Source organism: Gadus chalcogrammus, chromosome 4 (genome assembly GCF_026213295.1).
Source record: "Gadus chalcogrammus isolate NIFS_2021 chromosome 4, NIFS_Gcha_1.0, whole genome shotgun sequence".
NCBI classification, from domain to species: Eukaryota; Metazoa; Chordata; class Actinopteri; order Gadiformes; family Gadidae; genus Gadus; species Gadus chalcogrammus.
Window position 1 is genome coordinate 11373237 of NC_079415.1, and position 20586 is coordinate 11393822.

Consider the following 20586-nt stretch of genomic DNA (forward strand, 5'->3'; position numbering starts at 1 on the left):
TCTCATCCTCCGCCCTCGGCCTTCCCCCGAGGCCCCTCGGCCTCACTCCTCCACGCCTCCGTACCTGACCCCGCCCGCACGCCACGCCACCCCGCCCAGCCCCCACTCGTCCTGGGGCGCGGGCTCCGACGTGGCCGAGGTGTACGCCCGCATCGGGGCCTTCAGGCCCGCCCGGCTCTCCAGCCTCTCCGGCCACACGCAGGTCATCCTGTTCGAGCACTCGTCCCTCTGAGGGCCCCCAGGACACTCGGGCCGATGGGCCCGTCTGAGAGCCGGGGGACTGGCTCTGTTTGACCAGGAGGGCCATACTGCTTCCAAACCCAGGAGAACCCCTGGCCAGTAGTGCCGATCGCCGGTGGGAGACTGTGTGACACTATGTCTGGTTTAAACGTCAACTTCAAAGAATGTGCTCGGTTGATCGATAATCAGTGATTGAGTGTTCCATGTTTACCATTTTGTTTGATGAAATAGGGAATTGAGCTGACCGTGAGGCATGGTGGAAGGATACATTTCTGTCTTCTGATTTGTGACTCTGCTCATTGTTGTTGACCACTGTTCATCTCCAGGGGCTGTACCAGACGGGAAATAAGTCCTGGGGTGTTTGTTACTCTCTCTGAATGTGCTGGATTGGATTTGGAGTCCATTAGGGGAACATTGTGCCAAGATCCATTCATTGTACTTGATGAAGAACCAGATTCTGATAATAGACATTAATGGCTTTCAACGCTATTAGAGAAAGAGAGACACTCTCTCTTCCTCTCTCTCTCTCTCTCTCTCTCTCTCTCTCTCTCTCTCTCTCTCTCTCTCTCTCTCTCTCTCTCTCTCTCTCTCTCTCTCTCTCTCTCCTTATTGGTCATCGCCTCTCTCTCCTTATTGGTCATCGCCGCTCTCTCTCTCTCTCTCTCTCTCTCTCTCTCTCTCTCTCTCTCTCTCTCTCTCTCTCTCTCTCTCTCTCTCTCTCTCTCTCTCTCTCTCTCTCTCTCTCTCACGCTCATTCTCACTATCTGTCTGTCTGTCTGTCTGTCAATGAAGACTCATCATAATGGCATAATGGGCCACTCTGCTGGAAAGAAAAGACAGTTATAAAAATTAAAAAAATAGTTGCTATCACCCCCAAAGTTCCATCCGTAATAACTTGAGATATTTCTCTGTGGAGCCTCACGCTTTGCCTTAAAATGCCTGTGTGTCGGATTTTGCATGTTTCTGGACCTCTGTCATCGAGTTTGCACGGCAACAGGTATAGGGTCAATTTATTTTCCTTAGCAACTTTTATCTCGACCCCCTTTACTAAAGATACATTTTCAATAATTACGTTTGTCTGGCTTGTAATTATTGCGTGCTTACGCAGGGCTCATATGAAAACCAAACCCCTGCTACCCGGCTTGCCTATCTCTACACGCTAAAAGCTTGCTAATTTAATCCACATGTTGAACGCGACCAAGGCTATCCGTGTAGACAGATGAAACAGAAAGATGAAACGCAATTAGACCTTTTAAGAGGGCACTTTATTTATCTAATTGGTCAATAAACTGGCCTGAGCCACTAAACACCTCACTCATCCCCAGTCTAAACAACCACACAGTAAGTATTATACATGTAAATCAGGTCAATATTTCCAGGTAAATATAGCACAATACTGGGGTGAGAGCGTACCATGTAGGCTCAGTTCTGACAACAGTGACCCGGGTTTAAACCCGCCCGTGGTCATTTGCTGCATGTCATCCCCTCTATCTCCCCTACCTTCCTCTCTATCTCACTCTATAATAAAGCATAAAAAAATCGAAACGAATAAATAAATAGAGCACATAAAGTAAATATAACTTTTGGTTGAAAAAAAAGATGCCTTGGTGGTGAAAGAGCTATTATCTTTGTGGTGTTTGACACCTGTATGTGAGGTGGAGGAGGGCTGGCAACACATCGTCTGGTGTCTGACGGCAGAATGGTGTGAAAGGACAACATGCAGGTGTATCATTTACATTAAAGAGCCGTTGGATGTAATTTGAGCGGTGCATGGTTGCTTACATTTATATGCAATGCTAACCCTCCATACACACGCACACACAAACACACACATATGCACACACAGACACACACACACACACACAAAATATTGACGTTGTATAGAGCATTGTTCTCCTGGTGGCATTTTTTACATACTATGAAAAACTGGGTGCTTGAAATATATAATAAAATAAAAAGGAGGCTTTACAATGAAGCCTTTTATAACCCAGCAAAACACACAAGACCGGTGCTGGACCACCTGCTTGCATCTATCCATCCAATCATCCATCTATCCATCCAATCATCCATCTATCCATCCAATCATCCATCTATCTATCCAATCATCCATCTATCCATCCACTTATCCATTCATCTATCATCTACCTAACCATCTACCATCCATCCAACCACCAATTCATCCATCCATCTATCTATATATTGTTTTTATTTTTTCTTTACTTAACCAGATGTGCCTGTTGAACCTCCAGTTTATATAAAGCTTAAATAAAGCTACAATTCCACTTTAAATGCTCGTAAACACTTGAAGTATTTAAACAGGGACACCGCCTGAGGCAGTCCAGCTTCAAGACCTTCAGAATCCCATCTGTCTCTCTGTCTGTCTCTCTATGTCTTTAATGCCCTGGTATCAACAATTTGACTGTTGTCCGTTCCGTGTCCAACCACGCAATCTCTCATCTCCCATCGTCGCCCCCTGGGTGGTGACGCTGAGGGAGGCTTACGGAGGGGAGAAGGGTGCGCCCTGTAGCACCTGCTCAGGGTATCAAACAGCAGCGCCACCGAGGGAGAGACCGGCGGCTGTTTGATGTCTCGCTTGGGTGGCTACCTGTGGAAAGACGAGTCAAAATACCAACTCTGACCACCTGCAGGGGTACTCACTGGGGGAGAGAGAGGGAGAGAGAGGGAGAGAGAGAGAGAGAGAGAGAGAGAGAGAGAGAGAGAGAGAGAGAGAGAGAGAGAGAGAGAGAGAGAGAGAGAGAGAGAGAGAGAGGGGGGGAGAGAGAGAGAGAGAGAGAGAGAGAGGAGAGAGAGAGAGAGAGGGGAGAGAGAGAGTGAGGCGATGAACAATAAAGAGAGATAGAGAGAGAGAGAGAGAGAGAGAGAGAGAGAGAGAGAGAGAGAGAGAGAGAGAGAGAGAGAGAGAGAGAGAGAGAGAGAGAGAGAGAGAGAGAGAGGGGGGGGGGAGAGAGAGAGAGAGAGAGAGAGAGAGAGAGAGAGAGAGAGAGTGGAGGGAGAGGGGAGAGAGAGAGTGAGGCGATGAAGAGTATGTACCACCTGCAGGGGTACGCACTGGGGGAGAGAGAGGGAGAGAGAGGGAGAGAGAGGGAGAGAGAGAAAGAGAGAGAGAGAGAGAGAGAGAGAGAGAGAGAGAGAGAGAGAGAGAGAGAGAGAGAGAGAGAGAGAGAGAGAGAGAGAGAGAGAGAGAGAGAGAGAGAGAGAGAGGGAGAGAGAGAGAGAGAGAGAGAGAGAGAGAGAGAGAGAGAGAGGGGAGAGAGAGAGTGAGGCGATGAACAATAAAGAGAGATAGAGAGAGAGAGAGAGAGAGAGAGAGAGAGAGAGAGAGAGAGAGAGAGAGGAGGAGGGAGAGAGTGAGAGAGAGGAGGAGGGAGAGAGAGAGAGAGAGAGAGGAGAGAGAGAGTGAGAGAGAGGGGGAGGGAGAGAGGGTGGGGAGAGAAAGAGAGAGTGAGAGAGGGTCGGTGGGCAGGGAGAGAGGGGGAGGGAGAGAGGGTGGGGAGAGAAAGAGAGAGTGAGAGAGGGTCGGTGGGCAGGGAGAGGGGGGGCATAGAGAGAGTGATAGAGCAAAAGAAAGAGAGAGAATGAGGCTATAAACAATAGCAAGAGATAGAGGGGGAGAGAAAGAGCAAGAGAGTGAAAAACAAGAGTTGTTTTTTCATCCCATAAAAAGGGTTAAAAAAATCATATCTACTGGTACATGAAATAAAACATAGAATACTGGGTGTTAGAGCCATCCGTCCCTAAAGGGAAGAAACAATGTGTTTTTATTGTCTCTTGTGTTGTGTTACCGTTATTAAACCGTATGTTGTGTATCCATGTATGTTCAAACGTATGTCAGTGAAAATGATTATCCTCTTTGAGTACATTAAATGACCGTGTAACTATCTATTCATACAAATGAATTTTGTGTCGGCAGTGGATCGAACTGCACATTCAGGCTCAGTGTTCCACTCCTGGGAAGCCAAATCATTTTCTCCAAGCATTTCTACCTCATTATTGCTCACATGGCAGTTGTGTTATTAAGTTTACATTGTATGCCAAGCGCAATATGGCAGTTCAACAGAAGGAAGAAAATCGTGTGACGGCTCTCTAGACTAAGATTTACATTGACTAGGGGCTTTTAAGACCAATTTGTTTTAGTGAAAGTGTAGTCAAAATCACTTGTGACGACATCTGACAACATGAACACAGTCTGGGATTTGCTCCCCCCAACCCTCCCCCCAAGGTTCTACACACACACACACACACACACACACACACACACACACACACACACACACACACACACACACACACACACACACACACACACACACACACACACACACACACACACACACACACACACACACACACACACACACACACCTTAATAATGCTTCACTGCACCCTTGAGAAGAAGCTCTAAGTCAATAAATACGCTTTCCTGATGACCTCCTGGCTTGAGTCCAGAAGTTTCCCCAACACAGGGCTTTTTCTGCGAGAGGATACCAGACAGACAGACCATGCCTTTGACAGTCCCAGCGCCACGGGGCTTTAAGCAGACGGGACTGAACCGTGTAGCATCATGCACCCACCCATATGTGTTTACTGATACACACGCACGCAAACCCACCGCAACCTCAGAGCCAAGAGGCACCCGATTATCCACGATCATCTCCATAGTCTCACCACCCAAAAAGAAACAACTGCAATCAACAACTGTTCAATCGAGGGCCTTATTACAGATCGGGAAATTATGTTAAACAACGTGTAATCATGCTAATTTTTCTCAATCCCCGCTAATTCAAATGCAACACGGCACCTTTTTTGTAACAAATGCAAATCGCTACGAGCTACTTGTGAATATTTAGTCTTTTTTCCTAAAGAGTTCCTAGTTACACAAACCGACCGATGTAAGTAGTTTGTGTAGTGTACAACAACACAAGTATAAGTAAGCATTCATGCCATATCATTACCAACATTTCCACATCAGAGTCCAGCTGTTTTATTTGATCTAAGTGTAGGCCTACATATTGCCACTAAAAGGTCATATCCAATGACATTGAACTAACCCACGATGTGGTGCTGTGAGTCCTGACAGGAAGACAGTTTGGTAGAGGTAGAAGTCTATCGTCGTGGCGATGGCCACTCGGTCTGCTTCTCTCTGCCTGCTGCAGAGGGTCTTTGATCAGATAATTACCCTCAGGAGTTGTATCCCCGTGTGTCACTATGACGACCGGCGTCCATCTGCAGCCGCCTCCATTCATAGGCCGGCCGTGCCCTGGCTTTGCCGAGAGGGGCAAAGGCGGGCGACGGAAATGCTTCAAGACCCCCCTAGGACTCTGCTATGTCCCCCTTTTGAAGGAAGGTGTTAGATTGGTGTGTGGGTGTGTGTGTGTGTGTGTGTGTGTGTGTGTGTGTGTGTGTGTGTGTGTGTGTGTGTGTGTGTGTGTGTGTGTGTGTGTGTGTGTCTGCGCAGTTGTGTGTGTGCTGGTGTGTGTGTGCATGTGTGTGTGTGTGTGTATTGGTGTGTGTGTGTGTGTGTTCATGTGTTTGTGTGTGCATGTGTGTGGGTGCGTGTGTGCGTGTGCGTGTGTGTGCGCGTGTGTGCATGCGTGTGTTTGTTTGTGTGTGTTTTTGTGTGTGTGTGTGTTTGTGTGTTTAAGATAATGCTATGCTAAAGTAAACTTTCAAATTTGAGAGTTCTTAAACTAATTCTAGCCCTGTTCATATAATTTTAGAGTAATGATAATGTTTAATAAGTAATCTTAATCTTTAAAAATAAATCATAGGTCCAACACCATGCAGCATCGCCAAAGCTCAATTGGAGGCTTATTCACTTTTCTTTAGGGATGTTTTATTTGGTAAATATTCACACACACACATACTCCCTCTCTCACAAACACAAACACACTGACAAACACACCCACACACACAAACACGCACACACACACACACACACACACACACACACACACACACACACACACACACACACACACACACACACACACACACACACACACACACACACACACACACACACACACACACACACACACACACACACACACACACACACACACACACACACACACACACAAACTCACACCACACAAAAAAATACAAATTACATTTTTATAAAAAAATATATGTAGTCTTTTTTATGTTTTAAAGAGATTGACCTAAATACAATAATCGCAATTTAAGCCCTGACACGCACATAATCAAACTGCAAAAGCACATAATAACGTCAGGAAAAATCTGGTTTACTAATCATGAGGAACATGGATCTCGATTCCAGTAAACACTGTGCAGAGCGGACAGCTTCGCTTATGACAGAGTTCAACAATAAGTACAGAACCCTGCAAACAACCTTCCCTACAATCATGGCTCTTCATAACAATCTAGGGCTGCCACTTTATAAATGTACACTATCAATACACTGCAAAAAATAAATAAAACAACATGTAAACCGAGAGGAAAATCCATCACATTACACTACTGTGTCTGTGTCCTCACTGCTTGCAGTAGTGGCAGTTCAATATCTTCTTGAAGGCGCTCTGGAAGTCTTTATTAAAGTAGGCGTAGATGATGGGGTTGAGCAGGGAGTTGGAGTACCCCGACCAGCTGATCACGGCCTCCAGCCACCGCGGCATGTAGCACGACCCCAGGCAGAAGGGCATGACCAGCGCCACGATGAAGAATGGGAGCCAGCACAGGATGAACGTCCCCATGATGATGCCCAGCGTCTTCACCGTTTTCCGCTCGCGCGCCATCGCGATCTTGCGCTTCGCCTCGGTCGCTTTCTCGTGTCGGTTCTCGAAGAGCGGCGCGCAGTTGGGCGCGTTGGGCAGCGGCAGGCTATGCTTGGAGCTGCTGTGCACCTCGATGATCTCCAGCGACTCGCCGTCCTCCGCGTGCTTCACCGCGCCGTTCGCGCTGCTCGACAGCGGCTTGGGCTCCACGCTGCGCTTCCAACTTTTGCCGCCCCCCGCGTCGCCACCACCACCACCGCTACCGATTTTCTTGTGGAACAGAGCCGGAGATCGCGCCAAACACGAATCCGCCACTTTCTTCTTCTCCGACTTGCGCACGGTTCTCCGGATCCGGAAGCGTGCGGCTTTGAAGATGCGCCCGTACAGCACGAGCATAAGCACCAGCGGGATATAGAAGGCGCCGAACGTGGAGTAGATGGTGTACCAGGGGTCCTGCCGGATGCGGCACTGCTTGGGGTTGGCGCGGTCCTCCGCCACGCTGCCGGGCTGCGAGCGCATGATCAACATCGCGGGGATGGAGATGAAGAAGCCCACTAGCCAGGTGACCCCTATCAGCACGGCGGCCCTGCGCGGTGTCCTCTTGTTCATGTACTCGATGGGCTCCGTGATGGCCCAGTAGCGGTCCAGCGCAATGGCGCACAGGTGCAGGATGGACGAGGTGCAGCACAGCACGTCCAGCGAGATGAAGATGTCGCACGGGATCTGGCCCAGGGTCCAGCGGTTCAGCACCTGGTACAGCGCCGCCATGGGCAGCACCAGCACGGACACCATGAGGTCCGTGACGGCCAGGGAGCCAATGAGGTAATTGGCCACGTTCTGCAGGGAGCGCTCCAAGGCGATGGCCGCCACCACGCACGCGTTCCCGAAGATGGCGCACAGGATGAGCGTGGCCAGGAGGAACGAGGTGACGATCTGGTAGCTCAGCTTGACCTCCTCTTCCTCATCCTCCACCCCGGTGGAGTTGTGGGTATTTGTGTTGTTTGGGGGGCTGTCCAGCAGCTGGGACCAGAAGTCGGTCGTGTTGTTGGTTCCATCCATGGCTGCTCTAGCGCAGCACAGCGCATTAAATATTAAAAGTGAATTAAAAAGTAGTGCAACGTGTACTGCTGCTACTTTGCAGGAAGCAGGTGAATGGGCCGAGCACCCCGTGCGGGGAGGAGCGCATGGTGGAGTGGGGCGCGCGACGTGGACTCTGCGCGCTTGGCTGCCGTCCGCGGACGTCGCAGTGTATTTATACCAGAGCTGGTCGTACGTCACGGAGAGCTGAGGATGTTTGGATGTGGGGCTTTGTACCGATGATAACCACCATTGCGCTCAGTGCATATGAGGTTTACTGGGGAACCGCGAAAAAAATTGTTTGATGGTCCTTGTTTGATTGTTTTTGTTTCTTTTTATCGTCTTTTGTTTTTTTAGGATATCATGCTGTTTTAGTGGAGAGTGTTTCTTTAAATAGTTCCGGCCAGGGTTTTAAAGTGGGTAAGAAAAACTCTTCAGTGTGTGGCTTTCTCTCTGTGTGTTCCTTGTGCGCTGTTATTAAGAAAGAAAACCCAACTCCTGTTTTTGAAAGCTGCGGGAACGAGGAGCGCCGTCCGTGTTTCAGGACCATGGCTAGGGCATGGCGCCCCCGAGGTGGGCTGCTGCCCCCTGGCGGTGGACGGTGGGTAGCGCTGTTGCGGTCAATTCTGGTATAAAAAACAACTGTAGGATTCTGTGTTTTCATGCCTCTCCTACGGTTTTGGTTTGGGAGCAGTGTCGCAATTTTGAGTATGAATATGAAGTAAAACTCAAAAAACGCATCCAATCTACAAACCTATGTTGAATGAAACTTTCTCAATCATCGTATTGTATTACTTTTCCTCATGGTTATGTTGGGTTTGTAAGGTCTTTATTTAGATATGTTGGGTAGACTGGAGGTTTTATTGGATCCTGCAGCAGGCGTTATTTAGTAGCGACCGTGTGTTTGTGTGTGTGTGTGTGTGTGTGTGTGTGTGTGTGTGTGTGTGTGTGTGTGTGTGTGTGTGTGTGAGAGAGAGAGAGAGAGAGAGAGAGAGAGAGAGAGAGAGAGAGAGAGAGAGAGAGAGAGAGAGAGAGAGAGAGAGAGAGAGAGAGAGAAGGAGACGGACCCAGAGACAGAGACAGACATGCAGAAAGAAAACACATTCGCTAATCTCCAATTACACACATATACGCACGCACTTCCACCCACGGAATTCAATGCAAACACAGACACGGTAGTTCGCACGTATATTCAAATCCCTCACATCCTAACCAAAGCTTCCGAATGTAACTCTATACTCTCGTGTTTAACCTTATCATCACTCACTTCACTCGTCCCTGTTGTAAAACTCTTCCCCCCCCCATACAACTTTTGTAACAGCGTTTAAAACAATCATAACAAACAAAAAAGCAAGCGAACATTTTGACCACGGCGGGCTACCGTAGTCCAATGACGTAGCGTAGCGTGACGTCAGTCGCCACAGTGGGGGCTCAACAACTTCATGTTTTTTGTTTTAATCGTATATTCCCGGAGCACAAAATAAGAGGCACCGGTAAGTACGATTTTAAAACGAATTCAGGCCCATGCCATAACCGTACGAGAGGTCGTCCGCCATGCAGCGCCTTCCACGCTCCTCGTCCTGCAGCGTGAGTCTGGTGTTTATAACGCCACTCCAACAATAGCGTGGCTTCGACGTGTTGTTGTTAAAGTTGGGAATTCATTTTTTGGCTGTCGAGAGTCTCGTTGTTATCGTACGCTTTCCCAATGTGTATGGTTGGACACGTTGGGTGGACACCTTGTTGTTATAGGTTGTTAGTAGTACTGCGTTGTGCCTTATTATGGTTCTCCAGCAGCCACCCCAACCTGGAAGTCTGAAGCCTCCTGCATGGTCGACGTGATGCACCGTGCAGTGCAGTACGTGACTGTCATGCATGGGGCCGTGCGTGACAGTCCACGCAACGCACTGCACGTTGCATGCTGGGTGTAGCAAGACATTGACAGGGGATTAATTCACCCCAATAACTATAATTACTGTATTATAGCAGCAAAACAGAAGGATCGTATTACACCACAACAAAACACACGGAAGGCAGGAAGCCAAACCAGTACTTGTTGGAACAATGTAACCTATGACGTGCGGTTTGGTGTCTCCACCCCCCATACTGGAAGCCCGTGGAAATATTTCTCATGGTGTGTGTGTATATGTTGTTGTTCTTGTTAATGGACTACTAGATACAAGACGGCTCCATGGACAGCTCCAGAGGATTTACGATGCTCCGTTGCAGGAGGTGTCGTAAGAACTATATCGACTCGACGTGCTTGAATTTGGTGGGTGTAATTGTGGTTGGCATTTGATACGTCTGTGTGTCTGTGTGTGTACAGTAACTTCAGTCTAGGATTGTTATGTCAGCAGCAGGTTTGCAGTGGCTGCTGTTTGTTCCATTAACAAAAGGCAGGGGATTACCACACCATGGCTCACACTTGTGCATTCTCTGTCTCTCTTACCCCTCTCTCTCTCTTAGGTTGCGTCCCATTTCTACCCCTTACCCCTCCCCCTTACCCCTCCCCCTTGGTTTGAAGGGGTAACTCTCTCCCTCTCTTTTATCCTCTCATATCTTTTCACTTAAATATGCTTTGCCGACATTAGTCAATAGAAAAAATCTGTGTGTGTGTGTGTGCACGCACATCCGTTTTTGTATATCTGTGCATGCATTTGTGTATAGACGTGCAGTGCAGTCATGTGTGTGTGTTTACTTGTGTGTGTGTGTGTGTGTGTGTGTGTGTGTGTGTCTGAGGTGAAAAGGTAAGTAGGCTGCCACTCCAGACGACTCCTATCACCTGAACTCCCGGTCACCTTTCCTTATCCACATGTTCCAAACACATCATCTAGCTTCTATCTTGCTGCTCACCCCCGGGGCTTTGGTGAGCGGCCACAGATTGCAGAAGTGGGTCAAGGGTCGTCAGCTGTAGCAACATCGACGATAACAACCGTGTGTGTGTGTGTGTGTGTGTGTGTGTGTGTGTGTGTGTGTGTGTGTGTGTGTGTGTGTGTGTGTGTGTGTGTGTGTGTGTGTGTGTGTGTGTGTGTGTGTGTGTGTGTCTCTCTGTATCTGTATCTGTATCTGTATCTGTATCTGTATCTGTATCTGTATCTGTATCTGTGTGTCTGTGTCTGCAATAAACAGATGGGGCAATTCCTGGCTCCCCGGAAGAGAGGTCTAGGAAAGGCCACACGTTCCTCTGGATATAAGGTTCATCGTCACTTCTTCTTCTTAAACAGATGCCGTCCACAGAAGAGCGATCGGTGGCTCAGTGCAGCGTATGGCACGTCAACGTGGACGCTCTGCCTAACGGGATGCTGGCTGCCATACACCAGGTAACGAGTCTATAACAACGGCGTTACTTCTGTAGACATGTCTGCTTTGGTCTGCGCACCTGATCTAAAATGACTCGTAAGTAAGGCTGACACTAATCGAGGCTTACAAGCAATATCGAAGCAACTACAAATGTTAGTGTTGCACAAAACTGTTTGCGAAAAAAGCAGCTAGATATGGGTTGGGGGTAGTGACATATGACTTTACCTGGTCGTTTTATGTATGTATCTATTATGCATATTCATTCATTTATTCAATTCAATTCATTATTCTTTATTATTCATTATTCACCATTATAGTCTCAAAGGGCTTAACAGGCCAAATATTTATGTATATTTATAATACATACAGTACATAATAAAAACATTAGCGCGTTGCATTCATTTTTTATTCTAGTGGTTATATTCACGAGTGGTTCATTTTCTAGTTCATCAATAGTTAATGAATTGTTATTATTCAAACGTTCCCTCTGTCGAAAGGCCCAGTGGACCGTCGGAAAACTGCATTGTGGGAACTGCAGCGCCCGCCTGGGCGGCTTCAACTTCATCAACCACAGCCGCTGTCCCTGCGGCCAGAACATCACGGTGCACCTCAGCAAGAGCCGCGTGGACCGCCACCCGGCCCTGCCCCTCCAGCAGGGCCCCCCCCCCAGAGGAACCCGTCCCGCCCCCGAGGACCCGGGCACGGACCCCAGCGGGGGCGCGGAACCCGCCAGCGCTCCCACCAGGGACTCCCCGGCCCGCCCGCCGCTGCCGGGCTGCGACGCCATGTCCTGCGTTGCCTCTGTGACACAGGCCACTCCCACGTACGCTCAGGCCTCCTCCTCCTCCTCCTCTTCCTCCTCCTCCTCCCTGAGGCCGTCCGATGGCGAGGCCGGACCGACGCTACGCCACCCCACCTCCAAATGCTGCGTCCCGCACAGAGCCGGACGCCGGCTTCAGACGCCAGGTGCCGACGCCCCTCCCGGTGGCTCCTCCTCTTCCCCCTCCTCCTCCTCCCCCTCCTCCTCCTCCTCTTCCTCCTCAGCTCTCTTCCCACCTGGCCCCCCAGAGAGGCTGGCTGCAGCGTGGACGGAGACGGATCGGTTGCCTCGTCCCACAGCGGCGCCTCATCAGGTGGCCGCTCAACGACCCCCCCTCCCCGCCACCGGGGGACCCCCGTCCGGCCCGGCGCCCCCGCCGCCCCCGCCGTCCGGCCCCGAGGTCCCCGGTGTGGTGGTGTCGGCCCCCACGGAGGAGCCCCCGGACTCCCCCATGTTCCTGAGGGGCAGGACCATCACGGACAGCATCGGGGAGCTGGCCACCCCGATGCCGGTAAAGGACACACTAACGATGAAGATTGTTGTGTGTGTGTGTGTGTGTGTGTGTGTGTGTGTGTGTGTGTGTGTGTGTGTGTGTGTGTGTGTGTGTGTGTGTGTGTGTGTGTGTGTGTGTGTGTGTGTGTGTGTGTGTGTGTGTGTGGGCGTAGTAGGACACCTCCTCCACTGCCCTACACCTTTGAGGTCTTTCAGGCGATGTGTGTTCAATCCATGGTGATTGAAGGTGCACGTCAGACTGCAGACATTGGGGTTCGAACCCCCGAGTCGAGCAACCGCTCCAGCGGTCCACACTTGTATCTCGATCTGTCAATGCTTCAGAAGTTAGGGCAAACATCTGGAATCTCTGCGCTAACCGTTCCAGATGTTCAAACTAGTGTAACCACTGGGGCCGCATAGTGGGCAGGATTTAACGACTTCCGATTTGTTCCTTGCTTGTTGAACAGTTTTAAGTAATCAGTAATCTTTAGAAATTCACACGAGAAAGACTTCAACCAACTCGCAAATGTTGACACTTGGAACGTCACATATTTTTTGTTCCTCTAATTAAGAAAAGTGTGTGTGTGTGTGTGTGTGTGTGTGTGTGTGTGTGTGTGTGTGTGTGTGTGTGTGTGTGTGTGTGTGTGTGTGTGTGTGTGTGTGTGTGTGTGTGTGTGTGTGTGTGTGTCATCAGGCGCCCCAGCCGGCGCCGTCGGCCGTGTCGGCCGCCCTGAGCCGGCTGAGCAAGCGGGAGAAGAACCGTCTGAAGAGCAACCGCAGGAAGCAGAGGAGGAGGGAGCGCTGGATCCACAGCCTGCTGGAGCAGGAGCAGGTGAGGAGACCCCACCTCCAGCCCTCCCCCCCAACCTGGGGCCCCACCTGCAGTACACAAGAGCAACAGCCCACTGCAGGTGGACCCTGGGATTATATTCTGGAAAAAAAACGATTTACAATGATAGATAAAAGAATGACATGATCCGTCGTCAATGAGTGGTTAAACTCATTGATTTAGCTAAAGAGGTACTTCACATTCAATTACATTTATTAGGCAGACGCTTTTGTCCAAAGCGACTTACGCCTCGTTTCCACATACGTACATTCTCGTATGCGATCCAACCGTCTCCGACCGAAAGTCCATTCATTCCTATGTGATTCTCCGTAATGTCAGTTTTTCCTTCGAGACTCCTCCCCTCCGTAAAATATATAAAGAGAAGAGAGAATAAAAAGACAAATGTGAGTATTTTTTATTTTCGTTTCCTCTATACTTCATCATTTTGATATGAAATGGTTATAGCCTATTTGATCAGTTTATATATCATATGTTTTACATAAATAACAGGCAGATATCTGTTTGATCATTCGCTTTTATGAGTTTAATATAAAATACAGTCTGATTTTAAGATTGTATATTGACTGTATTATTTGTATGGGCCTAATTTATGGCTATGAATACCCCTAATTATATAATTATAGTCTACTGCTGTGATTTCCCTCAATAATTTTAGAGCTCACTTTTATTTTTGTTAAATAGACTTTGCGATAACACCAACACGAGTGAGAGTGCTTGCCATCGCGTATCTGTATTGGCGCAATCGCCAGAGATGGCAGAGACGCAGGGCATCCTGCTGGACAAGGCAGTTTTTGGCCAAGCGCTTGGAGTTTGGCTGTTTGGCTGTAAATTCATGTCAGTACGTAAAACACTAGCGACCCCTTCCGTATGTTTACGAAAGCACGGATACGAAAAACTTGCATATGTGGAAACGAGGCGTTAGAGTGTGTGCATTCAACGATTTAAAATTAACTCCCAATACCCTCAGTAGACGATTAAAACCCTTAAAGTGGATACTACTTCAAAAGCAAAGCAACTGGAAGCTTGTTGATTGGTCAAATATTTTGTTGCGATGGAGTGTTTTTCAGCCTTGACACTTGACCGAACGCTCATCAGACGCAGCTCTGGGTGTGACATAGATACCTCACTTTCTAAAGACACTGTGGTATGTAAACAGGTTATAGAGGTTTTAGACCCGTAAATAACTAGACACAAAGCAACTGAACTGGGAACATCCCTGACTAAAATAGTAGCAGTAATAACGCTAGATTAGTCCCTTAATTACCTACGGAAAATAGATGTTTGAACACATTTTTCTAGTCCTTATCTGCACCACTTTCTCTGCTGGTTTTACTTCCTCCATCCGAATATGTTGATGTGCCTTGGAACCCCTAGTCAAGTTAATCAAGACCTTGAAATCAAACTCAAACAAATACTGAATCAATTCAAATATTAAAACAGAAAGATGTGTGTCTACACACAATGTGAGTGTGTGTATTTTAATGATTTGGGGTGTGTGTGTGTGTGTGTGTGTGTGTGTGTGTGTGTGTGTGTGTGTGTGTGTGTGTGTGTGTGTGTGTGTGTGTGTGTGTGTGTGTGTGTGTGTGTGTGTGTGTGTGTGTGTGTGTGTGTGCGCGCTCATCTGCCCGTGCATTCTCATGTGTTTGCGTGTGCGTGCATGCTGATGTGTGCGCGTGCCGATGCGCGTGTGCGTGTGCGTGTGCGTGCTGATGTGTGTGCGTGCGTGCTGATGTGTGTGTGTGTGTGTGTGTGTGCTTGTGTCTCCAGAGTCTGGGCGGCCTGCTGACGGACAGCGAGGAGGAGGACCGCGAGGGCTTCACGTGCGCCGTGTGCCTGGACCTCTACTACTGCCCCTACAGCTGCCACCCCTGCGGACACGTCTTCTGCGAGCCCTGCCTGCGCACGCTGGCCCGCAGCCGGCCCGGCCACACCCCCTGCCCCCTGTGCCGCACCCTCATCTCACACACGCTCTTCCAGAAAGGTGAGGCCCCCGTCCTGGTCATGTGACCTCAGGTGCTGTTGGGCTGCGCAGACTGGTCCAGAGGGTCCGTGCCCCCCCCAGAGAGAGGGGGGGCACGGGACCTGTCGGATTGGGGTTACCTGTGGGGTTTTCTTTATTTATGTTGTTGAATGTCATTTTGAATAAGTTGTGAGACAGGTGAGGTAGGTGTCATATACCAAGCACAACACAGTTATTGCTATCAAATTCAGATTTACTTTATGTCTTTAAGTAAGAATATACTGAAATATATTCTGAAAAAAATAAACATTTCTTTATTTGTATCTCATGGTGATTTATTTTATTATCACGATCAAATAGTCCACAAGTGAACAACTTATTGACGTCATCTGTCATCGTGTTAAAATTCCTACTACTCAGGTTGGTTTATTTATTTGATTTGATTTATATAAATAATATAACGCATGTAGAAGAAGTCTAAAAAATATACTTCCACAATAAATTAAATCCAAACTGTAACACCAAACTAAAATCGAACCCCTGTCCCCAGAGCTCAACGAGACCACGGAGAGCTTCTTCCCCAAGGTGTTTAACGCCCGCAAGAACAATTTTCAGAGAGCGCCTTGCTCAAGGTGGCCACTGCCCAGCGGACCCAAGCGCTTCCACATCTTCTGGGGTGAGCAGTTCAGTGAGAGACACACACACACCCACACCCACACCCACACCCACACCCACACCCACACCCACACCCACACCCACACACACACACACACACAAACACACACACACACACACACACACACACACACACACACACACGTACACGTACATGTACACGTATCTCTTCATCTGCCCACGGGCTTCCATGATGGAGCAAACTCCAGGCTGAAGGGTTTATCTGGGGAGAGACGGTCCAGGCTGATATGGAGGAGAAGGGAGCGTGAAGGAAAAGCATTACCACCCTCTCACACGTGTATGTTTACGCCCTGAAATTACTGAGTGTATCGCTCGTTTTATGAGCTAGTTCATGGTATTGCCCTTTCTTTACCTTCTCCTCACACAATCTGTTCATCTTGCAGAGACGGAAAGTTTACAATGTACTGAGAAAAGAGAACTGACAAGACAATTAATTTTTTTATTAATTAGGAAATGCCAGGCTGCCTAAGGGAGAAGTTTCATGCTATAATTTAAAGCTACTGTAGGTAACATTTGAGATCAGCAAAAGAAGAAGGAATAAGAAAGTAAGATTTAGACAATAAACAACCCCATAAATGCCCCCATCATCCCCACGTCTCTCACCATGACCGGCAGGATGGATTCCCTAACCGTCGGGAGCGATCTAAAATCGAAATGGTCTGTACAGAGGCAGGGGCGCAGTCAACCAGATACAGATCTTCTCACAATGCATTTCACAAAAAAAATAATTAAATGCTGAACACATTCAGTAAACCCGCTTTTATTTTGAAAGTCCCTGCTTTGCTAAGTTTCTCCTACATGTCCGTTGCGGCTTTAGGCTACCAGAGGCAGCCAGCCGAGCCCGGCCGGCGATGGCCCCTAGGCCCTGCGGGCTTCACGCTGGACGCCCTGGACCTGGCGGACATGCGCGGCTGGCTCTTCGACGTGGACCTGGTCATCATCTACATCCACTCGGTCAACTGGATCCTGGCCTTCCTGCTGCTCTGCTTCCTGCTCTACTTCTTCTTCTCCTGAAGAACTCGCCCCCCTGGTGACCCGGCGGTTCCAATCGGACCGGTGGACTTTCTTTCCCTCTTTCTCTGTCTCTGTTTTAGAGGTTGTGGGGGTCAGGCACTGTTGCCTCGTCGATCTGGTGTTGTTGTTTTAGATGTTTTGAGCACCTGCCTTTTCACTTTGGGCTTCAATCACTTTTGAAGCTTTTGAAATCCTTTGCCGGACCCCGCGGGGGGGGGGATTAGAGTGGTGGGCTGTGCTGATGCTCAAATATTAGCAGGGAACCGATCGGTCCCCTTTGTAGCGGAAGGGTTATACTTCTTTGCCGGCACGTTGGCCAAAGAGCCACCGGAAGACTCGTAGACTTGGACCCGCTCCTTTTTATTCTGAACAGTTGTGCATCCTCCCGTAGCTTAGCGACGCAATTGCACTTCTCTAAAAAGAAACGCGCTGACGGATGAGCTGGGAACGGACATTGGAGGACAAAGTTGGTTAGTTCATGTACATTAGAGGTTGGCAGACTCTATACTGCCCCAGTGTGTACATGTCAATGCGACGGGAAGGTGTGAATCACCTTTGCGAAGGTCTTGTCTCTGCATTGTGTCATGGCCATGGATTGATACGAACCAGGCGAGGACCCAAATGTGTAAGTCAGTGGACAGGTCAGAAATCGCTTGCATGTCTGCATGTTTGGTTGCATCAGTGGTCACTTAAATCGACTGCAGGTAAGATTTAAGAGCTAGTATTAGTTAGAAATACCATAGCCATCCCTCAGCTATTAGTGAGTCGAATGCTCTGAGAATCTCAACATTAATTGAGAGAATTTAGATTTCAGACTACTCCTGGCTTATTTATGATATCTCTTCCATATTGATTTGGAGAATATGTCTTGCCTGTCAATCACAGGTCTTTGAATGGAACACTTATTAATGGCTGAGAAATGTAGGGTGGGGGCAGAGATGGGAGTGAGAAGGAGTGTTCAGTTTCAAATATTTCTCTCTTATGCTCTGTTCTGCTCTCGCTCTTGAACTCTTGAACCCTTGAATCTAACCATCAGAAGCTTTAAAGCAGGACTTTCTAAGAGTAAGAGAAGAATCTGACTGGCAAGAGCACTTTTTCTAGTGCTCTTTAACACCTGGTCTCACAAATCAGACTTTAGATTAGCAATCTAGAGAGATTGTGAAACACACTACACTGATGGGCAGGTCATGTCAGGTTTTGTTCTCTATGGATTATGTGTTTTTTTGCAATGTGTCACTGCCCATCCCTATATGGATTACTTCCTACATTACCCAGAAGGACGTCTGCCACCCATCTCTCTCGTGAGACTCAAAGCCAAGGTGTTGCGGTCTTGATGTATAAGGCTAATACTCGGTTTAGAATGAAGTGCATCTTTGTGCTAAATAAGGGTTTTGTCTCCGTAGGGAAATTGCAAAAAGTGGATTTTCTGGGGTTCTCAAGGGGCTGTTTTTTGTGGGCAAAGCTGTTGATTTGGTGTTTGCCAATATCTGACCACATTCTATATAGATGTCGGTGTAGCACCTTAAGGGTGTCAAAATGCTTGTGCGTGGTTTGTCCTTATATTTCGCGCACATGCAATCCAACAATGTCGTAGAATTTTTTTCAATGTGTACATCTGCGCTACCGACGCCCCGTGGTGTCATTACACAAAGTGTACACTAGAGGGTGACTTATCGACAGTGAGACAGAACCCCAGAGTTGTTGCAGTTGTTGTTCTGATGGTGCTTAATGGAATACCTGATGATTATGGTTGATGCTACAGCAAGTGGACCTGCTCCCGTATGAATTTCCATTGTGCCTTCTGCAGCCATGCCACGCCCTCTACACATCACCAATGGAACATCAATATGGAAGTCTTTTCCTCTATCTTCATGGATTTTTCCTTTGAAGAACAGGAATATGCCTGCTAATTTGTTCTACTCTTTTTGGTTTTGGTTCTAAATTGCAATTTTTTTTGATATTCCTGGCCCCATAATGGGTGGTCCAGAATAACCTAGGGGGTGCAGAAGACCCAGGTGGACGGCCCGTCACAGAGCGGGTGTGGAGAACGTATAAATCACAACACTGAATCCTTCATGCCTTTGAGTTCTTGGTTCAAGACATTGCCAATCCCAGGCCTCCTTTTTTGAGTGATATCAACTGCCAGAGATGGGAGGGGTGGGCCTCCTTTACATTTTTGGACACGCCCACTTCAGAGGGGCGGAACTTTTGTCGAGAATATCGAGGAACATTCTAAAAGTAATCCAGTGATGTATCCAAACCATCAGCCAATTTACCACCATGCCCTACCTTACCTTACCGTACTGTACCTGACAATACCCTACCTTGCTTTACCCTTAACTCTTTATCTGGTTACCTCACCTTACCATATCTTAAAATATATTACCGTACCAGCCCATGCCTTACCTGTCCTCAGCTGTTGGCACTTTTTGCATTATAGGCCTACGATTAATAAGAGGCTCATTAGCATTAGCAACGTAGCTTTACTTCATGTCATGTTCATAGTGGTATAGTGCAAATACAGGGGCACACTGTTTTTTTTGTACAATAAAGTCAAAATTGCACATTATTGACAAAACATTTTAGTCAATCATCTTCTTAAAAATAATGCTATGGTTAAGCTTCTCTGTCTGGATAAAGGACAGTTGAGTAGAGTATAGATGTGTGGAGTTAGGTTCTTTTTCTTGTTATTTTCATCACCACTTCACAGCAAATCACGTGACTTGCATTTGGTTTTGGATTGTTGAAATAAACAGTTTCTACTGTCTTTTTTGTCTCATGAAGGGAAGACTTTCTTGCAAACACAAAATGTTAAATGCATTGTAATGAAATGATAACTATACTCAAGAATATTCGTAGAAAAAAAATCTGTCAACAAAACATTCATGTTTACAGTAGTTATACCTGCATATGTCAACGGGCATTATAATATGAGTTTATCGATAAGAAAAAGGCTATAGGCCTAGACATTGTTTATTCTGGTGTTGGACTATATAATTTCTAATAGCCTACTAACAAGGGCGTCAGTTTGTTTTTAGAAGTGGTGGGGACAATAACCATAAGCTTGAGTGTGGTCTGAAAAGTGCTGGGTACCCTTATGTAAGCTATTCATCCATTCAACGCTGCATTACAATATGCTCTACAGTGTATTGTCAGGTGTTGAAATTATTCGAATATTCGAATACTGGTTCGGAAAATTAGTATTTGAAGCTTAAATCAGTATTCGAAGCTTCGTTATTTTTTTTTTCCACGTAGGTGACTTTACCAGAGCGAGGGAGGCAAACTATAAGCGTCAGCGACACCAAGCAGAGAAGCGAGAGAGGTGGAGGAAGAATAGATATCTTGTTTCCCTTTACTTTATAACACAACATTAGCGGGATCTCTG

The 20586-nt window shown here is 47.6% G+C and overlaps 3 protein-coding genes across 3 annotated transcripts in view; 2 read left to right on the forward strand and 1 right to left on the reverse strand.

Annotated features, from left to right (window-relative positions):
• The window catches only part of LOC130381576 (uncharacterized), a 2370-nt gene extending 1521 nt beyond the window's left edge, over positions 1-849 (forward strand). Inside the window, exon 3 of the mRNA XM_056589245.1 lies at positions 1-849. This exon is cut by the window's left edge and continues 318 nt beyond it. Coding sequence (XP_056445220.1) covers positions 1-232 — 232 coding nt within the window. The 3' untranslated portion in view covers positions 233-849.
• Positions 850-6755: 5906 nt separating this feature from the next.
• Positions 6756-8054, reverse strand: htr1ab (5-hydroxytryptamine (serotonin) receptor 1A b). The gene has a single exon (XM_056589241.1). The coding sequence runs from the start codon at positions 8052-8054 to the stop codon at positions 6756-6758; it is 1299 nt and encodes a 432-aa protein (XP_056445216.1).
• Positions 8055-9476: 1422 nt separating this feature from the next.
• Positions 9477-20207, forward strand: LOC130380549 (E3 ubiquitin-protein ligase RNF180-like). The gene is made up of 8 exons (XM_056587789.1): positions 9477-9565; positions 10246-10341; positions 11294-11389; positions 11867-12700; positions 13376-13513; positions 15299-15512; positions 16042-16167; positions 17005-20207. The coding sequence occupies exons 2-8, from the start codon at positions 10261-10263 to the stop codon at positions 17199-17201; spliced, it is 1686 nt and encodes a 561-aa protein (XP_056443764.1). The 5' UTR covers positions 9477-9565; positions 10246-10260; the 3' UTR covers positions 17202-20207.
• Positions 20208-20586: the final 379 nt, after the last annotated feature.

Excerpts from the sequence above, each read along its gene's own strand:
- htr1ab (XM_056589241.1), bottom strand. The coding sequence starts at position 8,054 with ATGGATGGAACCAACAACACGACCGACTTCTGGTCCCAGCTGCTGGAC.
- LOC130380549 (XM_056587789.1), top strand. The coding sequence starts at position 10,261 with ATGGACAGCTCCAGAGGATTTACGATGCTCCGTTGCAGGAGGTGTCGT. Across the intron at positions 10,342-11,293 it reads ACTCGACGTGCTTGAATTTG|ATGCCGTCCACAGAAGAGCG; the intron begins GTGGGTGTAATT and ends CTTCTTAAACAG. Across the intron at positions 15,513-16,041 it reads ACACACGCTCTTCCAGAAAG|AGCTCAACGAGACCACGGAG; the intron begins GTGAGGCCCCCG and ends CCCTGTCCCCAG.